The following is a 24,200-nucleotide window of genomic DNA, read 5'->3' on the forward strand; positions in this document are numbered from 1 at the left end:
CATTTTTAAGACCGCAACCTCCTTTGTGCAGTTATCACTGCAAAAAGTCAAAGTACTGTTATGGTACCCAGCAAAAACATTTCCCGTTAGCACAACTTAGAAGAGGTAAGTTTGCATGGCAACACTTGAGGCCTCTGATGTTACCACAGTGGCAAACTGTGCTCTTTCTAGCACACCTTATAGAGTTTTGAGCTACCTCCTAAGGAAAGGGTTGCAGTGGAAATAAAAGTTCCCGGAAGATCTATTTGGGAGGAAAGAGGTGACCAAAAAACAAACCAAAGGGGGAAGTCTTACTTGTACACTCTCATTTAATAATTGGAATAAAGGATCCTTCTTAGATTAAACCAAGAAAGCAAGGGCTGCTGTCCCCTGTAACCTCTGGAAAAGCCGACAAATACTGCAATTCCTACAAGCTCCAACACTATTCCTCTATTCGCTGCCAATGAAGCTTCAGTGAAGCCTGACTGAGGAAGACCAGAAGTTCATGTAATGCGCATTTCACAATTCATATTTAATTGGAGAAAATGCTGTCAGTGGCAGAGATGAATAATAAGCTGAGCTCTTCACCAGTGACCTCTGCATTCATCTAGCTTGGCTGTGGGACATTAATTTTGAGAGTCTTTGTTTTGTTGTTGTTTTAACAAAATGGAACTACTACTTTAAAAACAATTAAAATTCAGTATGCTTTTAGATTTTGACCCATATAAATATATTGTCTATTACAAAAAAATCTTTTTATTTTTTTTAAGTCGCCTTTGGTCTGTGGAAAAGCTTTATTTCTCACAGTAACTTTGCTGACATGCTTGATGGAATAAAGAGACTCTTTCCTCATTTATAAAGTTATCATACTGTGTCAGAAGCCTCTACTCAGGCATTTCTGTCTGGCTGACAGGCAAACTCTCCAGGCCCCTGTTCAGTACTTTCTTTCCTCAACTGAACGGTCTCTTCCCAAACCAGGGCCTTTTCCCACCCCCCCAGGAATGAGCCCTATTATCTGCACTGTCTCTGCTTCTCCCTCCACCTTCCTTCAGAATACCTGGCAAGCTCAAGCTGTCACACATGCCTTGGCCTGATGAAGTGGAAGGAGCTCAGACTTCAGTGTCAGACAGACTTATGTTCACATTATGGCTTTGCACTAACAGCTGTGTGACCATGGACAAATTACTTAGCCTCATTAGCATCCTCATCTATAAGATAGCTGTACCTATCCCAAATAGTTGATACAACAATGAAGCAAGTAACCTATATAAAAGTGCCCAGCTCAAGAACTACTAGCTTTTCCTTTCCTTTTATCTATTTGTGTCCTCTTAAAATCCAAGATACTGTCTCCCCTTTCTCTGGCAGTGAAGCCCACCTCCTGGTCCAAGTGAGACCACGGCCATCCTGGCAGCACATCATCAGCTTATCCTCTTATCTGGACCTTCTTAAGATGCCCTATATAACATAAAGTTGATTTCCGAGGTTAAGCAGCTTGTAAGAAAATCCTTCTTCCACTGACTCTGTCTTTCCTGTTTTAGTGAATCCAGTTAACAAACAACTCATATTGAACTTTTCTTCTGCCAAACAGGTCAACATTCAGCTGGAGTCTAAGCAAAGGCAACAAGGAAGGCAGGGTCTCTGACAGCCAATGCTGTGTCCCATGTTTGCACTCAATAAGAGTTCACACAGCAACCATCACTCGGGGTTATAGAGAGGCAGTACAAAACTACAGGCTGTTGTGGAAAAACAACAGGAAACTGAGTCATGGCTATCATCATAGGAATCCTAAACCTTAGGTCTCCAGCAGGTGTCTCTGTCAAGGCTGCTTTCCATGGTGGTTAAGGCCCTACTCTAAGATGAAAAAACATCACAGGGACTCTCAGAGTGGAATATTCAGAGATCTCAACTGTCCCAGGGAGAACTTTCTATCAGTGGCTAGTGAGCTACACTCACTCCCTGCTCAGAAAGTCCTGCCTCACAACTTTACAGCCTGCCTCTCCCAATGCTCCTCAACAACTAGTAATGTGCTAGAGCTGGCTCATACATAAACCATGAGATCATGACCTGAGCCAAGGTCGATGCTCAACCGACTGAGCCCCCGCCGGCACCCCAAGATTTCACTAGGATTTCTCAATGCCTAGCATTTATTTGTAGTGGCTCTTATCTTAGGATCAGGAGAAAATCAAAAAGGTTTAGAAAGATTACTAATAGGTATACTAGCTTCCAGTGTAACCTTCATATGTGAAGCATCTCTTTTCCCTAATTTACTTCAATCTAATCCTATAAATAAGTTATATTCTTTGCTTTGTCACGATACTTTTAAAGATACCTCTTGCAATATACAATATTATTCGTGCCTCCTCTGAGTCCAAAATCCAAAGCCCACAGTGAGAGTGGAGACTTAAAGAGATAATGGGAGGTAAAACTCCATAAAATTCCGAAAGTAGAAAACTTAAGAATCTGGTTACATTGTTCTATGGTCCTGTGACATATGGGGATGCCAGCAGACCACCTTGCTTATCCTCCTGGAAAATTGCTAAGCCTCCCTGTAGAGAAATGTCTGGTAGTCTCCTCAGCCACTTGGATGAAAGGAACACCAGCTTCAAGAAAGGTTTGCCCACTCGGAAAAACAAAGTAGAATAGTGGTTGCCAGGGGTGAGGAGGAGGTGGGAAAGGAAGTTGTTCAATGGATAGGGGTTTCGTTTTGCAAGATGAAAAAGTTCTAGAGATCAACAGTGCAATGATGCACACATATCAACACTGGTGTACTGTACACTTAAATGGTTAAGATGGTAAATTTTGTTATGTACTTTTTACCATTTTTTTTAAAAGCTTGGTTTGCTCATTAGGCCTTATCCCATGCCTAGCACTGAGGCTGGCTCATACTAGGCCTTTGATTAACACTTATGAATTGAATCAAAGGCAGTACAATTAGGTCAGGGAGGAGAGTCAGTACATTGTGGGTTATGGGGTCTGTGATGACAACTGAAATGACAGAATTGTATTTCTAAGTCATCCAGCCTCTGGATATCCTGTGATCCAAGGACAAGGGTTACAGAAACTCTGGTACTCTTCTCCTTTCTTTCTGTCCTTTTCAGGTCCTCGCTTTGAGTACATTTTACAATCTATGCCTCTCTATTGACCCAATTCCTATCCCTGCTCTTTCAAGGCTCAACTCAATTCTTCTCTCCTCCATATGGCCTTTCCTGACCACCACAACCTGCAAAGGTCTTCCTCTAACAGGAGTTCACAGATCCCACTGCTAGTACTGGTCAGCTATCGATAAGCTGTGTTAAGCCATCTCTTGAACTTATTCCATCCTTTGAGAACAAAGGCCCTTTATCATACTTCTCTATTCCTCAAATGCCTAGCATAATCTGAAGCACAGAGCAGGTGCTAAATGCTAAAATACTGATAGGTGAATGAAGGCTGAAGAAAGCAAGGGTGGGCCAACCATTTATTTGCTTTCCCATGGGATATTTCAAAGTCACAAAATTGGTCATGAATGTGACTAAAAGCTTAAGGAATCAGGCACTCAGAGAAGGTTTTGACTTGCATCCTAAATTTTGACTATGTACTCTAGATATTCAGAGCTCTAGAGAATCTTCCGTAAAATCCTACCATGAAGTCCTTCTTCTCGTCTATTAGGAAATCAGAGCCGATATAAAAATCAATATGTCACAGCATTTGTAAACCAAAACAAATACTGAATAGCTTAAAAAGAGCTCAAGATCCTCAATGGGCATTTTCAAAGGTCTGATGGCATCAGGAACAAGGAAAGTATAAGGTACTTACTACTAAAGGAACTATGCCAGTGATTCTTAAAATTTGGAGGGCGGTGGGGAGGTGTCAAAGACTGGTTAAGAATTTTAAGAAAGATGGACTTTTTTTTTTTAAAGATTTAATTAAAAAAAAAAAACTTTTAAAAGTAATCTCTACACTTGGGGCTCGAACCTATAATCCCCAAGATCAAGAGTCACACATTCCACCAACTGAGCCAGCCAGACACCCCAAAATGGACCCTCTTTAAGAAAAAAAAAAAAAACCGGGGCACCTGGGTGGCTCAGTTGGTTGAGCGTCTTACTTCGGCTCAGGTCATGATCTCATGGTCTGAGTCTGAGCTCCACATTGGGCTCACTACTGTCAGCCTGTCAGCGCAGAACCCGCTTTGGATCCCCTGTCCCCCTCTCTCTACTCTTTCCGCATTTGAGCTCTCCCAGAAATAAACAGATATTAAAAAAAAAAAAAGGACATATATATAGAGAGAAAGTAAAACAGTGGTTACAGGGGTGGGGGGAGGAGAAACGGGCAGATGGTGTTTAACGGGCACGGGGTTTCAGTATGAAATGATGAAAAAGTTCTGGAGGTGGATGGTGGTGATGGCTGCACAAAGATGTGAATGTACTTAGTGCCACTGAACTCTACACTTAAAAATGGTTAAAATGGTAAATTTTACATATATTTTATCATATACACGAAAAGGAGTCAAAATGAACAAGCTTCACCATCAACCTTGGACAAATGTGACATGTGTATAAAGTTATAACAATGCATGCAGTTTATTACACTAGATAATGAACAACTATTCTGTCACACTGAGGGTACTGACTGATTAAAAAGCTCGGCCCTCCATGAAGCCAATGAGAAGTAACAGAAAAATGTCATGTATCTTCTGGAAATCTGAAAAGAAGCTCCAGTGTAAGAGAATGGGCTTTGTTCAGTAAGCAATAATGAATTTACAAATATCACTTTGAAATGCCTCAAACAGAGGCTGGAATGTGTCTGGGTGCTGTCGGAACTAAAAAATTCACAAATCTCTTGCCAGAAGAAAATGGCAGGCTGGGCAGGCAGATCTAGCAAAGAGGCTTCTCTTGTCTGCTGTCTTACTAAGTGCTATAAATTCCAGTTAACACCTAGCCATAGTCTTCAGGGTTTCTTTTTTTTTTTTTTTAGGGGTACTTTATTTATTTACTTATTTACTTATTTACTTAATGTTTATTTATTTTTGATAGAACACAAGGGGGGAGAAGAAGAGAGAGAGGGAGAGACAGAATCTAAAGCAGGCTCCAGGCTCTGAGCTGTCAGCACAGAGCCTGACGTGGGGCTCGAACTCACAAACCATGAGATGACGACCTGAGCTGAAGTCTGAGCTGAAGTCGGTTGCCCGACCGACTGAGCCACCCAGGTGGCCCCTAGGAGTGCTTTAGAATCTACTTGGGGATTAAGTTCCTGCTTTTTTTCTCTCTACTTAGTTTGCTGCTAACAACTACAGGGCCCAAATGGATCCCATAGCCAGCTCTTTGGGAAGCTGTGAATACACTTAACATTAAGTGACAGTAGCCATTTATGTTCAGAAGTGGAGGGAGAGAAGTGCTCCAACACATGTTGGAGATTAACAAGGCGGTCAAATACTTCTAATCTGATAGTGCTAAGAATAAAACCAAGTGCACCCTAATGCTGTCATTTAGAGCCCTTCAAAGTCAGCTAGGGAAGAGAAGCAACAACTATTTTAAGGGCAGTTTTGAAAAGGGTCTTAGAATAGCAACACCCTTCCCCCACTCCCAAAGTGAAAAGGATTGCTAAGAGAGCTAGTGTACAAAACTCTGTGACAGCAAGGACTACACTTAGATTATTCACCATGGATCCTCACTACCCAGCACCACACCTTGCAAACGGCAGGCATGTAATTACTTGCTCACTAAGTAAATCTTTCAGAGCCGTTATCTCTTCTCCATTCTTGAATAGGACTGTGTACTCTCCCTCCCCACAGAAATCACCTCATCTCTGGCTTGTGGACTCTTTCTGAGAGGCACTTTCATCACTTCATTTAACTTTGAGAGAAGTTGGAGGAGGGTGAGGACACGTGCTTGCTAATCATCCTTTTCCAGATTGCCTCGTGCGCCAGAATGGATTTTTATTATTGGTCTGTGGCTGCTACTGCTGTAGAAAGATTTCAGCCTGACCTTCCCAAGCTGCTGGGGAATGAATACTGCACGTGGCTGACAGGGAAAATGTGCCTTCCTTTTTTCTTTTCTTTTCTTTTTTTTTTTTTTAAAGCTTTTAGACTAACCAGAGCTCACTGTGGTAGGAAAGTCACCCTTTCTCTTATTATACAATACTCAGGATGTTGAATTCTTTTGCATAAAAATGATATAGTAAAACCAATCTGAACTGGTCCAACAGGGAAAAGGTAGCATCTTGAAGTACCTCACAGAAAGCAGTGGCATCAAAGAACAGGACTTGGGGAAAAAAGAAAATGAAAGCTATTTACAAAAGCAGTTTAAATAAGAGGATGGATTCTCACAGCTGGCCTCACAAAAGAGAACAAATATGTCAAAGGGAACAACAGACTAATAGAGTCCTATCCATCTGGCTGAGGAAAGAGCCACTGGTGAGAATACTGAGAGGCCTGTTAGGGAAAAGGCTTGCCTGGTGCCTCACTGAGCTGGCTGAATAGCTTTTAGGAACACTGGAACACTCGCTCATACCACTGCTGGTTGGCTCTGCTAGCAAAAGATTCAGAGAAGGGTTTCACCGATATACTGGCAAAAAAGGGAGAGCATATTTTATTGGTTTGGAACTTACACCTTTACTCTCGACTCATGACTACCCTGGCCCTCCAGCTGGGGAGTCAGGTAGGAAAGAAAGGAGATTGTGTAAATGGGATGTCTCAGTTGGTGCTTTTAAAAACAGAACTCAAGAGTCTCATTCTGAAACATCAAGTTCAATCCCATGCCACGCTAAAGCCCCATCTGTACTTTTATATAATGCAGAGCCGAGTGCAGGCACTTAGGGAGAAGGGGAAATCAGGCCAGACTCAAGGAAAACAAACACATAATGCTATCTGCATCTCCAACTCAGTCCATACCACAGAAAAACCTGCTCAGAAATAACTGCTCAAGGCAAATAGAACTCAATTACTAAGGAAAATCTGCCCCAATGAGGGCTCATATTTTAACAAGCCAAATAGCATCAAATTAAGCTGAACTCAGGGTTTTTCTAATTGGCAGTTTTATCCATTTCTAAGTTCTCATTTCTTTATTTTTAAAAATAAAAATGACTCTCTGCCTAAAATTAAAAAAAGAAATGCCTATCACCCACTCTAAAATAATAATTCACCGAATTTTCACCTACATATCTTCTATACAATTAATGAACCCCTTACATGGCACAAAAGCAGAAGCCAGCACTCTATTTAAAGTACTATCAACAAATCCCTTACTAATTGCTCTTAGCAGCCTGGCTCCTGCCACCAGATGCTCAGTCACAGAATACCTCTGCTATCAAAGAGAGGACAACTGCTTGATCCCTGCCACCAACTCTGGGGAGGGTCGTGGCTTACCTGCTCCTCTGACAGTTGGGATATGTGATTCACAGCAGCATAGGATTCAATTTTGGGGTTAAAGTGATTGATGATGGCCCTGAAAAGAAGAATTAACATTAATATGGCATCAGATGGAAGAAGCAGATAAATAAGTTAAAAATAAGTACCAAGTACCCTCTGGTTTAGAGTGTGAGCACATGGGAGTGATTGTCAGAGAGTAACTATCTTTTTATTGACCATGAGGTCACATGGTGGGGAACGGATAACTCTGAAATGAGAAGTGTATACAATTTATTAGATAAAGAGGAGAATCAAGTGTCTCTGTTCTGCAAATGAACCAGGGGGGAAATCTCATAACCAAACAAAAAACAAAACCAAGCCTCCTTCAGGCAAGAAACAAGACCCAGGGGGCTCTCCACTAGGGGGCCCTGATGTTTCAGTCAGAAAGAAAAGTAGTTTTCTCTGCTCTGACTTAGGAGAACAGGGCACTTGGTAAAGCTGGACCAACATGTAGACTAAATACAATCTCTGAAGAAGCTGAGCTTTATCAAAGCCTAGAACCAACCTTCATACTTGTTAGTTAATAATTTCAAACCACAATGTTATTTCCAGCCATTCAAAATCTGAGTGTCATTTTCAAACACTTCCTTTCCATCACCCTCACATTCAAGGTCACCAAGTCTTATCAAATATAGTTCTTAAAAATCTCTGAAATCTGGGGGCGCCTGGGAGGCTCAGTCGGTTGAGTGTCCGACTCTTGATTTCAGCTCAAGTCATGATCCCAGGGTCGTGGGATTACGACCCACATTGGGGCCCCATATGGGGCTCCACACTGAGCATGGAGTTTGCTTAATTAAGATTCTCTCCCCCTGCCCCTCTCTCCCCCATGAGTGCTCTCTCTTAAAAAAAAAAAAAAAAGTCTGCCATCTGAAATAAATAAAGTTCCATGAAACCAATACTTCGGTGTATATACAGGTCCTTGTCACTTCTTCTCTGGTGTAGCAGAAAAAGCACAGGTTTCAGATCAGAGTTTAGCATAAGTCCAAGTTGATACAAAAATGATTAAATAAATGGGAAGAGATGAATCTTTCTTTCTTCTTTTTTTTTTTAGAGAGAGAGCATGAGCAGGGGAGAGGGGCAGGAGAAGAGGGGGAGGGAGAGAGACACAGAGAGAGAATCCTAAGCAGGCTCCACACTTAGCATAGAGCCCGACACAGGGTTCGATCCCACAACCCTGGGATCATGACCTGAGACAAATCTTTCTAACAGAACAATTTCAAATAGTATGTGTGGATACTCTCCCCTTTAGGAGTTGGAGTTAGGTTCCCATTCCCACTGAGAGTAGGCTACACTTAGTGACTTATTTCCAAAGAATAAAATAGAGTAGTAAGAGAGGAAAATGGTAACTTTACAGTAAAGAATCTTGGAAAATACTGTATTATTAACCAAGTGAAGACGGTGAACATTCATGTGGCATGAATCTGGTATTCACATAACCTTTGGTATGATCTTTTGAGAAGGGCACTTTGCTTCTGTTATATACTTCCAAAATCCATAACCTCAATCTAATCATGAGAAAAACATGAGACAAAACCAGGCTGGGGGCATTCTACAGAATACCTGGCCAGTACTCCTTAAGACTGTCAAGGTCATGAAAAACTATACTTGAGGAATTGTCACAGACCAGAGGATCTTGAGAAGACATGACAACTAAATGCAACATGATACCCTAAACTGGACCCTGGAACAGAAAGAGAACATTAATGGATAAACTGGTGAAATCCAAATAAAATACGGAGCTTAGTTAACAGTAATGTACCATTGCCAGTTTCTTAGTGTTGAATAAATGTGCCATGGTAATGGAAGATGCAGGAAACCTGGTTAAGGAGCATGTAAGAACTCTATGTATTATCTTTGTACTTTTTCTATAATTCTAAAATTATTCCAAAATAAAAACTTTATTAACATTTGTGTGCATGTGCACCTGCACATGCATGTGAATGTATGGTAGCACAATTGAAATCAATATATTCTTTTAATATAATTTACTGATAGTATAAAATTCTTGAACCATTTAATCTAATATGGGTAATGAAAGTATAAGCCAAAGCTTAAATAAAAAAAATCATGGTTTGGCCATTTGTTATTTTGGGTTTTTGGGATGCTATATGTCTCAGAGGAAAAAAAGTGGGAATAACACCTACCTTAGCACTTAGTACAGTACCCAGGAATAGTACATTGTAGGCATAAAATAAATGTTTGTCGAAAGAGTGACTAAATCTTAAGAGGATTCTTGCAACATTTATATAATAAAGCAATGTCAAACATCTACCACAGTGCCTGGCACACAGCTGGTACTCAATAAATATTCAATGAATGAATACATCAAACAGGACAGTAATGGGTCAGGAACAGAGTAAAATTCTGGTAACTTGTTTTTCCAGAGACTACCAAAAAGGGTAGAGATGTTATGTGCAAGTTAAGGTTGTAGCTTGGTCTAAATACAAAGTGGGAAAGAATTTGGACCAAGTAGGGGTCAAATAATTTTCTCATCCAGAAGGTGAAATTTTGAGGATATTGGCAGGGATGACAACAGTCCAGGAGCAGAAAAGGAAAACCAGGAGCCTAAATGCAATGAGAAGACAAGGGAGGAGGTTTAGAGAAGAATTGAGAATCCCACCAAACCTAGCAGCAGTACCAAGTTAAAGTTAATCCAGTGTAGAGTGTGATCATAGGGTCTAGCATCCAAGAGCTAGGATTAAGAAAATAAAACAAGGATTAAGAAAATAAAACACGGTAACCAAATCAATCTACTGTTAAATCTTAGTTATTTTAGGAAAAAGAATTTGAATTCTGTAAATACATTCATTTCACGGTTTTATAGTGGTCTTTTTTTTTCTTCAGGTTTTCCTTAAATTTCTCAGTAAAATTTTTTTGAAAAAATGTTTAAAAAAATCCTGACTCAACTGAACTAACTAGGGTTGTTTGTTTTTGTTTGCCTAGGTTTGGAGAACAGAGAACTCCAAAGTATTCTAGTGTCTGTCTGGGTGGGAGAGTAGCAGCCATGGGGGCCCAGTTGGCAACCCAATGAAGCTGGTAAGGTCTGGACAATGAAATAATCCCTGGGAATGAAACTGATGGGGATGCTGTAATTCTGTTCCCTTTCTACCTAAGGAATTCTCTCACTAGGAAAGAAAGTAAGGAAAAAGAAAAGAAGGAAAAGAGAAAGGAGAAAGGGAAAGAAGGAGAAGAAGACAGGGGAGGAAAGGGATAGAGGGAAAGTGGGAGGAAGGGAAGAGAAAGGGAATGAGGGAGAGAAACGAAAAACCTGGAAGGCATTCTCAAAATGTATACTTATTTCCTTCCCTTCCCAAAGTTATACCCGTCAAGTGTCAGCTGGGTCTATGCATGGTCTGTATCATCAGGACATATGTGCTGATATTGTCTGAGCAAACTCATCCTGAGGGTATGACAGATATGCCACTTTGGAAATTTGGAATGAGGATAAGATCATCCTCCAACCTCCCCATGACACTGCCATCCCAGAGCCTCAGATCTCAGCAGGCAATTGAAGCCTCTCACCAGGCATGGGGAGGGACTATTTAGAAACCTGAGAGAAGGGGAACCTGGGTGGCTCAACCAGTTAAGTGCCTGACTTCCGGCTCAGGCCATGATCTCATGAGTGCCACATCAGGTTCTGCACTGACAGCATGGAGCCTGCTTGGGATTCTCTCTCTGCCCCTGTCTCGCTCACTCACTCTCTCTCTCTCTCTCTCAAAATAAATAAATAAAAACTTAAAAAAGAAACAAACAAAAAACCTGAGAGGTGGAACAGTGTAAATTCAGTTAGCAGTCTCCAAGCCAATAAACCACAAAGGGCATAGAGTACATATCTCTGCTTTACTTTTCTTGCTGTCTCTTTGAGACAGTTACCTGTAAAATCTGAGTACTAATCTGATCTACTGGAGATGCCAGGCGCAGGGCACTAAGCCTAAGAGGTAAGAAAAATAGTCTGACACTGGCTGTTCTCTTTCCAGGCTCTTTAGCAAGGAATTTCAGAGAGGGCTTGGAAACTTCCTATTAAAGTTCTCAGGACTTCATACTGCTGAAATGGAAATTTCTTCTGAGATAGCAAAGAGATGACAAAACACTGAAACCAGGCTAAGTCCGCCCACACTGAGTGACACATGCCTCTGCAGTAACTGAAATACTTAGCTTCTCCTTCCCCAGCAAGTTTGCAGCCTACTAGGGCTCACCTGGATTGTGATTCCACACTGCCCCACCTGGCCAGGTCCTAGAATAGGATTTATGCCTGAGCAGTTCTCAGTGGGAGAAAGATGAGGTACTACATTTATAAGTGAGGAGCCTCTCTTTTCTTTAGGCTTCCCTTCCCACCAGTATCATCTCCAAAGGGATTTAATACTATCTCCTCTGAACATTTTTTGGTGGGGAGGTGGCGGGGGGGCTTTCTCATTTTACTGACCAAAACCTAACAGATAGCAATTGTCTAATGCTTAAGTCTAAAATTTGAGTGTTCCAGAAAGAAGATATGGCAATTTCTCTCTGTCTCCTTCTTCTTCCCTCTCTGCCTCCCTCCACCATGTAAAGGCACAAGGCAGAAAGCAGCTGTGAGCAAACCAGGAAAAAAGTCCTCACCAGAAACTGACCCTTGCGGAACCTTGATCTGGTACTTTTGGCCTCCAGAACTGTGAGAAAACAAACATCTGCTTTTTAAGCTACCTGGTCTATGATATTTTGTTATGGCCATTGAGAAGACTGTACATGGATATTCTACTCTCCACTGGACCCTGGCATTCGGGCAAAGCAGACTCCAAGCCAGAGTCAATCTTTAGCAAAGTAGTAGAGTAGATAAAGTCTGATTCTCATTCTGCAGGTTACTTCCTCTCTCTGAAGCCTTCATATTGTGGGTTATTATTTCCTTCTCTTCTAGAAGAGGATCCTGAGGTTCCTGTGTGACAAAGTTCCAGTCACAAAAGCCACACATGTAGCTACATGGGTTACCAGTTTCCCAGGCAGAGTGAGCTGGGCCCTTTAACCTTTACTAAGTGAGAAATACAGACTTCAATAAAGAAAGATCTTTTCAGGGGTGTCTGAGTGGCCTGTACCATAGAGAAGGCACACACAGACTGAAGACATACAGTGTCTGAAAAAATAGTAGGTTAGGCCATACATGGCCAAGAAAGAGATGTTCATTTTTCCTTTCATTTGCATCTTGAGATTGATTTTCATCTAATCACAGCCTTTCAGGTATTTAAACAAAACCAATCTTATGCCAGCTAAAAGTTTTTATGCTGAAAAGTATTTTAAAAAAATTTTTTTAATGTTTATTTATTTTTGAGACAGAGAGAGGCTGAGCATGAATAGGGAAGGGTCAGAGAGAGAGGAAGACACAGAATCTGAAGCAGGCTCCAGGCTCTGAGCTGTCAACACGGGGTTTGAACTCATGGACAGTGAGATCATGACCTGAGCCTAAGTCGGACGCTTAACCAACTAAGTCACCCAGGCGCCCCATATGCTGAAAAGTATTTTAGAAAAGAGGGCTTGAAAGGAAGAAAAGGAGCATGAAGAGGAAGGTTTGAGTGGGCAAAGAATGAGAAAGCATAGCCATTATGAAAAAATTAACATATGACAAAGATGACCAAAAAAGATGTCCCTTTGACATAGTGGCAAGACAAATGGGAAAAGAATAGTCTATTCAAGAAATAGTACTAGCAAAACTGGATATCTACATGCAAAAGACTGAAGTTGGCCCCCAACTCCACACCAAATACAAAAATTAACATAGAAAGGATCACAGATCTAAATGTATGATCTAAAAACTATAAAAACCTTAGAAGAACACATAAATCTTTGTGACCTTGGGTTAAGCAACGATTTCTTAGGATACCAAAAGTGGAAGTGAAAAAAGAAAAACTAGCTCAAGTTTAAAAATTTTTGTGCCATACATGAAACCATCAAGAAAGTGAAAAGACAACTCATAGGATGGGAGAAAATATTGGCAAATCATACATCTGGCAAGAAACCTCAATGAAATACCATTTCACACCAACTAAAATGGCAATAATCAAAAAACCAGTAATGAGTGTTGGCAAGGACATGAAAAAATTAGAACTCTCGTATACTGCCGGTGGGATTGTAAAATGGTACAGCTACTTTAGTGGTTTGGCAGTTCCTCAAATATGAATGCATAGAATTACCATATGACCCATTCTCTATACTGAAAAGAATGAAGACATTATGTCTACACAAAAATTTGTACACAAATGTTCACAGTAGCATTATTCATAATAGCCAAAACACAGAAACAACCCAGATGTCCATTAACTGAAGAATGGATAAACAAAATGTGGTATAGCTGTAATAGAATATTATTCAGCCATAAAAAGGAATGATCAGTGAAGTACTGATCAATGCTACAACATGGACTAACCTTAGAAACATTATGTTAAATGAAAGAAGCCAGACACAAAAGGCCACATATTGTAGGATTCCTTTTTTTTCTTTTTAATATTTTTCATTCAAAGCTTATTCATTTATTTTGAGACAGAGAGAGTGCATGCACGCGAGCAGGGGAGGGGCAGAGAGAGAGGGAGAGAGAGAACGCCAAGCAGGCTCTGTGCTGCCAGCGCAGAGCCTGATTCAGGGCTTGATCTTACAACCACAAGATCATGACCTGAGCCAAGAGCAAGAGTCGGATGTCTAACCAACTGAGCCACCCAGGTACCCCTGTATGATTCCATTTATAGGAAAGGTACAGAAGAGGCAAGTTTATGAAGACAGAAAATAAATTAGTGGTTATTTTGGGCTGAGGGTAGGGTTAGAGGAAGAATGGGGGCTGTCTGCTAATGGGTATGGAGTACCTTTGTGGTAGGAACAAAATATTCTAAAATTAGATTGTAGGGATGGCTGTACAACCTGATAATAAATTTTAAAATAATGAGTCGAATATGTTAAATGGGTGAGTTGTAACACATATGAATAAAGTTGTTTTTAAGATTATGGCCACCTTGACTCCAGCAGTTCTTAAGTAAGCCGCTTTCCCCAGGAACCAAGTCTACACAGAATTCACAGATCCCAAGGTGTTTCACTCACCAAGATAACTTTCCTAGAGCTCACATATGCTAGTGCTGGTGGCAGGAGGAAAAGGAGCTCACTGGGTCACTGACTAGTTTGCACATTACAAAGCAGAGAGAGTTTGAGAAACTTCTGTAGAAGGCTCTGTGGTGGGTGCAGTGCCACATGAAGTAGCAGAGATGTGACTGAGACTGGCAGTGGAAGTCACATGTGCAAGAGAGGACCAACTCTCCTGAGAGATAAGAAGAGTTCAACTCCTGGTAATATGCCTGAGATCTTTATTTTATTCTTAAGTTTTAAATGTTTATTTATTTTTGAGAGAGAAAGGGAAGAGGAGGGGGGCAGAGAGAGGGAGGGAGACACAGAATCTGAAGCAGGCTCCAGGCTCTGAGCCGTCAGCACAAAGCCCAACACAGGGCTTGAACTCACGAACCATGAGATGACCTGAGCAGAAGTTGGATGCTCAACTGATTGAGCCACCCAGGCACCCCTCGATAACTTTAGATTAAAAGGCCTGCATTTGGCAAATGTCAACTTTTGGCTACTGAACAAAAAATTCCCTGGAATAAAACTTTGGGGGTAGACTGGTAGGGAAGAAGGAAGGCTCTCTTATTCTCAACACTCTTGAACACTTTTTTTTTTTTTTTTTAATGGCTGGAGCTGCCCACATTACTCAGAGACAGCCATCCATCCAGGACTAGGAAGAAGATTTAAAGAAATAAGTCCCAAGGAAAGGGAAAGGGATCTGGAAGTAGAACTTTGTGGGGAAAGGGAATATAATTTCTAACCAAACCCCCAGCTTTATTCAAACTGGAACTAAATGCTCTATGAGAGCAGGGACCAAATTTATGTTACTCACCACTATATTTCCAAACTTTAGCAAAATGCCTGGTGTACTGGGAGATTCAATTTTTAAAAGTGAATGAATAAATCAAAGTCTAAGAAGGTTTTTGTTCAGTCTTACCACAAGTAAGGAGGTCTGTGATCACCAGCTACTCTCAAAAAGTATGAAAATAGCAATAACAATGTTTTATGCCCATCCCAAGAGAAAAGGTGACTTGGACATGAACAGCTGTCCTTCAAAGAAGGAACAAAAGTCATCACTGAAGACAGTAAAGCTTTCTCTTCCTCTTAAATCATACCGGGAGGTCAGAGAAAAGCTTTCTGGCAATCCTTATTAAAGTAATCCAATATCTTCTGAAAGTAAGCCTAGGTTTTTGTCTGGGGTAGCGGAGTAGGAAAGGAGCAGGGGAGTGTGTTATACTCTGTTACTGGGTCTCCTAATGCCACTGAATTAGGAAGTCCCAAAGAGGAAAGGCAAAAGAGACAGTGTCATAGTAATGGGAAGTTGCTAAAGTCAGCCAGAGAGAGATAGCTCTGCACTCAAAGCACCTTTAAAGGCAAGAATCTGGGCCACCCTCTAATGCAATTGCCAACTTCTGACTGTCAAAGACAGGGGTCACTTATACAAACTGAAGCAAAAGGAAGCGGACAGATGGAACAGCAAGGCTGAGCCACAAACTGGCTAGGGATTTCTTGCTCCATTTTTAACTTATTCTCTCTGACTCATGACTCTGCAAAGCAGCTTTCTTTTCCCTAGTACTGGGTGGATGATGGCTGAGACACATAGTTAATGCCCAGCTTACTCAAGAAATGCACAGGAATGTTACCTTAACCATGAAGGCAATGTAGCTTAAGAGAAAATATAAATTCTTTCTCATATCCAGAGGGAATCTAAAGCAAATCCTCCAAAGATGCAAATTCTCACAATCCCAGCTATCTCCCACAGCATCTGAGGGTCTTTTATGAAACAATGGATAAATCACAGTTTCAACCAGAAGCCCAGAACATGGTGACTGTTTCCTTACTGAGATATTTGAAGCAAGCAGCCTAGCTCTAAAAGCTGCTATGTAAATCCTTCAAGCAGAAAGGAGAAAAACAGACAAAGGTTGCTTAGAGGAAAAGTTTCCGTAGCTCTCATTCCAAGGAAGGAGGAAACATAACTGGTATACTCAAGATGGTACACACTGAGAATATTCTTAGAAGTTTCACTCTAAAATTATTCCTATAAGGCTACTAGATATATATTAAAGAGTCTGAACATGGGTGCATATCTGAAGCCTGATAAAAATAAATTTGGATCTCAAGCCTCAACATCCTAAGAACTATAGTCTTGTATTTTCAAATGCTTGCTAAACATGTACATCTGGATGTCATGCTTTTACTTACATGGTTTTCTTCACAGGGAATGCTATTTTTCTTTACGCCTAAAAAGCGTAAGTCTTATTTTTCCCTTGACGGCCCAGTTAAAATACCACTGCTTCTATGAACAACATGGTATATATAAAATGAAAAGCAAGGCTTTAGAGGCAGTAGACCCAAGTTAAACATCCTGGTTCTTCCACTTCTAGGTTGTATGACCTTGGGCAAGAGACCATATTCTCTAGTACCAGTTTCTCCATTTGGTTGGATTTCCTTTCCAAAGTTTTCCTCTGTGTTTTCCTATATAACATCTAGCCTGACCTAAAGGGAACTTTTTTTTTCCCCCACAAGTAGCTTCCCCTTACCTAGACCAAAAAGAGCAGTCCAGTGATCTATACTACAGAGCATATTCTCAGATATCTGGGATTAAAGACAAGAAAACTGTATTTATAATTGCTTCTACCTGGGAAATCTTCGTATAGGTAAAAGGCTGGCTTCTGAGAAGGGGTAAAGGTAGGACTGAATAGTATGAGGCAGCAGATAAAATAGTTCATCTGAGGTTGAGTTATTTAATTTTTTTTAAGTTTATTTATTTTTAAGTAATCCCTACCCAAGGTGGGGCTCGAACTCACAACCCTGAGATCAAGTGTCATACACTCCTCCAACTGAGCCAGCCAGGCACCCCGAGATATTTAATTTTAAACTATCATTTCTTTTCACCTTCAGAATTGTCTCCCATACTCCCATTTCATGCAGTAATAAGCTTCCTTCTTCATGGGGTCAACGAATCTTCAGCCCATCCCGTTCAACAGCAACAAAAAAACTCAATTTCCCTTGATGCCTGTTAACAGCAGTGCATTACAAGCCTCAGAGACTCTGCTGATTAACATTAAGCAAAATAAAATCTAAAGTAAGAATACCTGCTAACCTTTTCACTTTGAAACTATATAGTCTAAACTTCAGCAACTGACCCTTTAGAGTGTTCCTTTAACTCATCTCCTATGTACTAGGCTTTAACCCTTTCATGTCTATCCCCTTTCTTATACCGCTGTTCCTGGGGCCATTCTTTTCAGGACCAGAGACACAAACGTGGGTTCATTTCAACCTTGCCAAAGAAGGCATTTTGGCAACCACCAAGAAGGATGAGCTACTACTGGTCACTGCACCGAGTTGCTTACTTTACCCAGTGATCCAACTACGTGAACTGGCCCTCTTAATTACTAAGGAGAACTTGACTTATTTGTGTACACAAGTTTATTAGTTGAAGGGAGTGGAAGAAGAAATGTGTATCATTGACTACAGCATAGTAATCCTGATATTTCAACTTAGGGAATGATTTGGGTCAACATTTCTCTTGATTTCTAGGTGAAAAACAAGTGACATACAAGGTAAGTTATTCACCTACTGGACTACATTTTCATCCAGCCTCTGCACTGAACAAGTGAACATTCACAATTCATTAACTGGAGGGAAACAAGAAAGAGTTAATGTGTATGAAATGTATGTGCACGTGGCCTGAGGGGCAGCTGCCTCATTTTCTGAAGCTGTGTGCATGACTATGCATTTTGGCAGTTTGGGCTTTCTACCTTGATGCATGACTTTACCCAATGTAGATTTCCACCTCATCACCTGCTGGAAATTAAGCAATTGGTTATAGCTACTTTGCTTGAAAAATGAGCTAATTTCTACTTACTGTGGCCCCAAACCATAGATTTAAGCCAAGTAAGATGCCATGGGCTGTACACTTTGGCTAAATTATCTCCTCTAGCTCTGTTGTAAGAGAGGAATGGAATTCTTTCCTGCTTTAGATACCAGCCTGACATTTTTCCAGTTTCTACAATCACAACGAATGTAAATGGAGAAGAACGAACCATAGGAGTTGAAGGAACCACAAAAGTAAAATGAACCATCTACATTTCCATAAAAGACATCACTTAATCCATTCCCCTTAGGAATGTCTACTGTTTATTAAACCTTTCTCTCAATAAATGAACAGAGGCTCCAAAACTTTCTGAGGGATAGAACACCTACAAGATGAGCTAATCTCTGCTCAGATCCCATTACTCTGTGCTTCATATTCCTTTATACTGTCTCTAGCTGCAGGCCAGGAGTTGCTGGCAGAGTTCCTGGGGATACAGAATGCAAACCTTGATAGAAGTTACAAATACTTTAGCCCTGGATTTCCTATGTTGAGAGGCAAGGCCCCTCTACATTCTCAGAAACATCTAGTAAATATAAGGAAACAAAATAGGTCATGTGAAAGGGTCTATTAGATTTTCTATCTCACTTCAGGACATTAAGAAAATCCTAATATGTACCTGGGAAGGTTTCTGAGGCAGTGGGAATCAGCTTAAAACTCCCAAGAAGTGATCTAATGTTAATTAACGGTGAAAGTTCCAATCCCTTGAACGTGACTCAAGAACTTTTAAAAACCAGGCATGAGCCAAAAACCTGAAATATTTTAATTACACATCATTTCCATTAGCCCAATTAATCAATTACGAGATATTTAACTTTTCCTTTTAAAGATTTTATTTTTAACTAATCTCTACACCCAACATGGGGCCTAAACTCACGACTCTGAGATCGAGTCACATGCTCCACCCACTGAGCCAGCCAGGTGCCTCAAAAGATATTTAACTTTTAATTTTAAGCACAGGGGAGGAGGGAGCAGGAAGACAAAGAAAAAAAAATCAGCAATTGACTAACTTAAGCTTCTTTTCCTATCACATCAAAAAACAGAGGGAAATTGTTTCCGTGGATCACATGCTAGACAGAAGAGAGAGGGAAATTTTCTGTGGATCCCATACTAATTAGAGAAAAAGACACACATGGAACCCTAACTAAGTTAGAAGAGTCGTGCATAGACCTCAGTGATGGGGAAGGAGGATCGGGGATCTCATGCGGACAGAGGAGGAAGAAGGCTGTCAAGATTTCTGAGTGGTCCAGTGTGGGCCATATGGACACCATACTAGAAAGGAGTGGTCCTGATGTTTGTGCACAGGAGAGAGGGGATGGTGGCCATATGGATCACATACTGGTTTTCAAGTACTCCAAGTAAAGAATGAAATTAAAAGACATGGAAAGAGGTTTATGTTCCATCCCAGGGGGACCTTTTAGAACTCCTCAGGAAAGGCAATCAGCAAGTCTGCCAAAGTAATTAAGCAAGCGAACATTTACCATAAAGCCCACATCAGTTAAGTGAACAGAGATGAATCTTATTACGGTGCACTGTCAGCTCTGAGCCTGCAGGTGCTAACCACTGAAACACCATGTTACTTGGCCCTGTCTGTTTGCCTGCCCACTGTGAAGGAGAGCTTTGCCTTTCTTGGCTGAAAAAGCAGGCTGCTTTCACTGGCTCTGGCAGTGACTTAAGTTGCCTTCGGAGAGGCCCTAGCACAAGTGGTTTCCCATTAAGAAGCAGGGGTATGAAGAGTCGGGGCAGGAGATGGGACTGGCTCAAGAGAGAAGCCCTGAGAGAGAGGACAGGTATGAGAGAAAGCAAGGGAGCTGGGTAGCAGTCCGGCTGTAAGGTAAAGAGAATGAGATCGTTTAATAAATCAAGAAGAGAAGAATAAACAAGCTGCTCAAAGTATTCAGCCATTCTTCTTAAGTGAAGTTGACAGTATCTCTCTCAATGAAAAGAGAAAAAGTTAAAATGTCACTGCAAAATACTTTCTCCACAGGAAAAAGGAATGCTACTAAGGAACACTGCTTTTGCAATGTTAACGGCAGCCTTAAAATCAGCTTTACTCTGAGTTAACTCCATAGGTAAAGAGCCAGATTTTCTCAACAACCTAATCAGGATCTGTTATTGAACAAAATTCACTGTTTGCTAGAGGAAATGAGTATTTACCAATTATCCTAAGATTTACAAATGGCACCTGGTACATCTTTTAGCCCTATTTCTTTCTGCAAATAATTGTGAGAGTCAAAACGAAAGCCCCCAAGCTGACTAAATGCAGCCTCCTATGTCAGAGACCCAGATAGCTTCTCTTCAACAGAAACCTCATGGGAAGAAGGCTCCTAAAAGTACCTGTGAGGACAAATTCAAAAACCATATAACATTTTCAAAACTCATCAAAGGCCATGTGTCTGTCACTCAAAAGGAGTGGATAAGAGTGGACAGCTAAGTAGGTAAGGCTCCTGTGTTCAGAAACCAATAAATCTCTAATTCATTATGGAGAGGAGGTCTGAAAGACATTGCTGGGAGCCAACTGAGGAAACGAGATGTAATGGGCTTGAACTGAAATTGACGGAGATCTCAAAGCACCTGAGCAGGCACTCCCAGGTTTGAGCTTCTCTCCAGACCCAGGACAAGAGCAAACAAAGAGCTGTGGTAAAAAAATTATTTGCAACCTTACTTTCTACCACAGCTCTTTGTTTGCAACAGGGCCTGTGGCTTCCTTACATTCAAAGGCAGTGGGAGGCAGGAGGAGGAGGGGAGACTAAAGGACTACTACCCAGACCCAAGCAGCGCTACCCAGGAGAGGACTTAATGGGAGGATAAATTTGGGGCCTGATTCTTTGACAGCACCTCCAGTAATAGCTAGTAAAGCAGTGAGAGCCAGGGTGAGAGCCAGCTCCAAACATTCATCATAATAGTGCAATGAGTTGACGGTCTTTGGGGGAGAGTCTATGAAATTCCAGAGTAAGAAAATGAAGCCCGCGTGGAGAGGGTGAGGCGGTTGGCTCTGGCAGATTGTCTCTACAGGAGGCTGGGTATAATTGTTTTATGTTCACAAAGAAGTTATTAGCTGCTTTCTCTCTAATACACCAGAAATAGTGCTAAGATTTTTCCCCTCCTGAAAAGGTGACGCTACCAAAAGGAGAATTTTAGTTTGAAAGTGATTAGAGGGGCACCTGGGTGGCTCAGTCGGTTAAGCCTCCAACTTCGGCTCAGGTCATGACCTCACATTTTGTGGGCTCGGGCCCCATGTCGGACTCTGTGCTGACAGCTTGAAGCTTGGAGCGTGCCTCGGATTCTGTGTCTCCCTCTCTCTCTCTGCCCCTCCTCTGCTCACACTCTGTGTCTGTGTCTCTCAAAAAGTAAATTAATGTCACAAAAAAAATTTTTTTAAAGTGATGAGAGGGGTGCCTGGGTGGCGCAGTCGGTTAAGCGTCCAACTTCAGCCAGGTCACGATCTCGCGGTCCGTGAGTTCGAGCCCTGCATCGGGCTCTGGGCTGATGGCTCAGAGCCTGGAGCCTGTTTCAGATTCTCTGTCTCCCACTCTCTGACGCTCCCCCGTTCATGCTCTGTCTCTCTCTGTCCCAAAAATAAATAAAAAACGTTGAAAAAAAAAAAGTGATGAGAATTTTGTTTACCCTATACGCAACATTTTATTTTTTAATTTTTATTACTTTTTTCTTTAAAGTTTATTTATTTATCTTGGCGGGGGTGGGGGGGGGGCAGGAGGCAGAGAGAGAGGGAGTGAGACAGAATCCCAAGCAGGCTCTGCACTGTCAGCACAGAGCCCTATGCAGGGCTCAAAATCATGAACCATGAGATCATGGCCTGAGCCAAAATCAAGAGTCACACACTCAATGAACTGAGCCATTCAGGTACCCCATACATGCACCATTTTAGAAAGAAAATTCTCTTTTTTTTTTTTTTTAATTTTTTTTTTCAACGTTTATTTATTTTTGGGACAGAGAGAGACAGAGCATGAACGGGGGAGGGGCAGAGAGAGAGGGAGACACAGAATCGGAAACAGGCTCCAGGCTCTGAGCCATCAGCCCAGAGCCCGACGCGGGGCTCGAACTCACGGACCGCGAGATCGTGACCTGGCTGAAGTCGGACGCTTAACCGACTGCGTCACCCAGGCGCCCCTAGAAAGAAAATTCTATTTACTCTTCCCTTAGCTGTCAAACTGACTGCTTTCCCACATAGTGAAGGACCACTCTGTCCCTAGAAGAAAAGTCTACAGTATCTGAAGCTAAGGGTCTGCTAGCATAGTCTGTGACTCAGTAGTTCAGTTTGTTTGACAAACAGTTAAATACCCACTACATGCAGATGCTATGCTAGGCAGTGGGGGAGGTGAATGAAATTTGATTCCAGATAGCAAGGGATTTACGGACTAGTGGGAAGACACATACTACAGACAGATAATTTAATTACAATGTGCTAAGGGCTAGACAGACAAAGAGCAAACAAAATGTCTCATGGGAGCACTGAGGAGGGATATTCTGCCCAACTTGGGGGCTTAGGAAAGGCATCTTAAAGGAGATGGTGCATGAAGGGAGCCTTGAAATATTAATTTAATCAGGCAGGTAAAGGTGAGAAGATCCTGGTACATTTTCTTATAGGATCAGAGACTCATACCCAATATTTACTAAATCAGACTAGAGAAACCTTACTAGATAAGTTACATTACGTTCATGCATTCAAAAAATATCCAGCCAATTTTTTCCAGTACACCAAAGAGAAAAGTTGTAGATTTTTTTCCTAGGGCCGTGTTTTAAATCTTTTCCAGCAGGATATCTTTGTGAAAGTCATGAGACCTTTGCCTGCCAGGGTCCTGTTTGCACGGTTTTTGCTCAGTGCTGACTCAAAGACGCTCATGGCAATGGGCTATGGCAGGCTCTGTACCTCCTCTTCACTAAATTAAATGTAAACACAAAGCAACTGAGCTGAAGGCAGGCCTTTCAGTGTCACGTGGGAGTGAATGGATCTCAGCTGCGTGTGCCCACCCTCGACAGGGTGTCAGTCTCCAGCTGGTGATGCAGCTGCTTCACTTAAAGCCACACTGAAGCCTCTATTCTCTCATCTCCACCAACCCATACTGAAGGGACTAAATGGCTCTGCTTTGCAGCTGCCTGTTAATTATAGCAGCTTCCTCAGCTCTCTTTTGGCTTATAAGACATTAATATACATTTGGGAAGGTCCTCTGTAAGAAACACACAAGAGAACTTTTAGCCTTATGAAGAGCTTGAAAAAACACCTTACTGCCAAGGGCAGCAGGCATCCAAACACCTAAAACAGTGGCATGTGAAACAGCATCAGAACACACAGATTCCTTCAGCAGGTCCTCTGTTTTACATAAAGAACAGCAGCCCATCACTCAGTCAGTGAGAGGATTTTTTAAGGCATCCTTAAAATCATCTTTAAAATTCAGTGAATCTGCAACATAAAAATAGCATTAATTGCCTTGACTTGTTACTTAAAAAAAAAAGGAAGAAAAACAATGCATAATGCTATCAATAATTCATTTCAAAGTGGCTTTAGTTGTCTCAAAGCCCCATTTCATATAATTAAAACCTTTTGGCTGTCCTATTGTTACCCTGGAGGGAACTAGAAGTCAGTAAATTCTATGGTGTTGGGATAAACAATTCAGCTCATCATTGAGAAAGGGGTCCATCTCTCTTGGCAACAATTCAAAACATACTTCCTGGCTATACCAGGTCAGTTCAGGGGCTGGTAAGACTGTATTTCCTGTTGTCTATTAGGATCTGAAGCAGGCTTTTATAACGGGGCTACACAGATGCAACTGGGGAGCACAATCAGAGGGACAGCCTTATAAGCACTTCTTAGGCATCTCAATATCCACTTCCTAGCTTAGGACCCTCAGGTCAGCTGATAATTCTGGGAGACAATGGTGG

At 41.4% G+C, this 24,200-nt stretch overlaps 1 protein-coding gene across 3 annotated transcripts in view; it reads right to left on the reverse strand.

Annotated features, from left to right (window-relative positions):
* Positions 1-24,200, reverse strand: part of ARMH3 (armadillo like helical domain containing 3) — a 176,520-nt gene that overhangs the window by 29,450 nt on the left and 122,870 nt on the right. For all 3 annotated transcript variants that reach the window (XM_047825888.1, XM_047825890.1, XM_047825889.1), the window contains exon 24: positions 7,322-7,400. In XM_047825888.1, the coding sequence (XP_047681844.1) occupies positions 7,322-7,400 (79 nt within the window). The remainder of the gene's footprint in view (positions 1-7,321; positions 7,401-24,200) is intronic.

The sequence above is a fragment of the Prionailurus viverrinus genome, chromosome D2, assembly GCF_022837055.1.
Source record: "Prionailurus viverrinus isolate Anna chromosome D2, UM_Priviv_1.0, whole genome shotgun sequence".
NCBI lineage: Eukaryota > Metazoa > Chordata > Mammalia > Carnivora > Felidae > Prionailurus > Prionailurus viverrinus.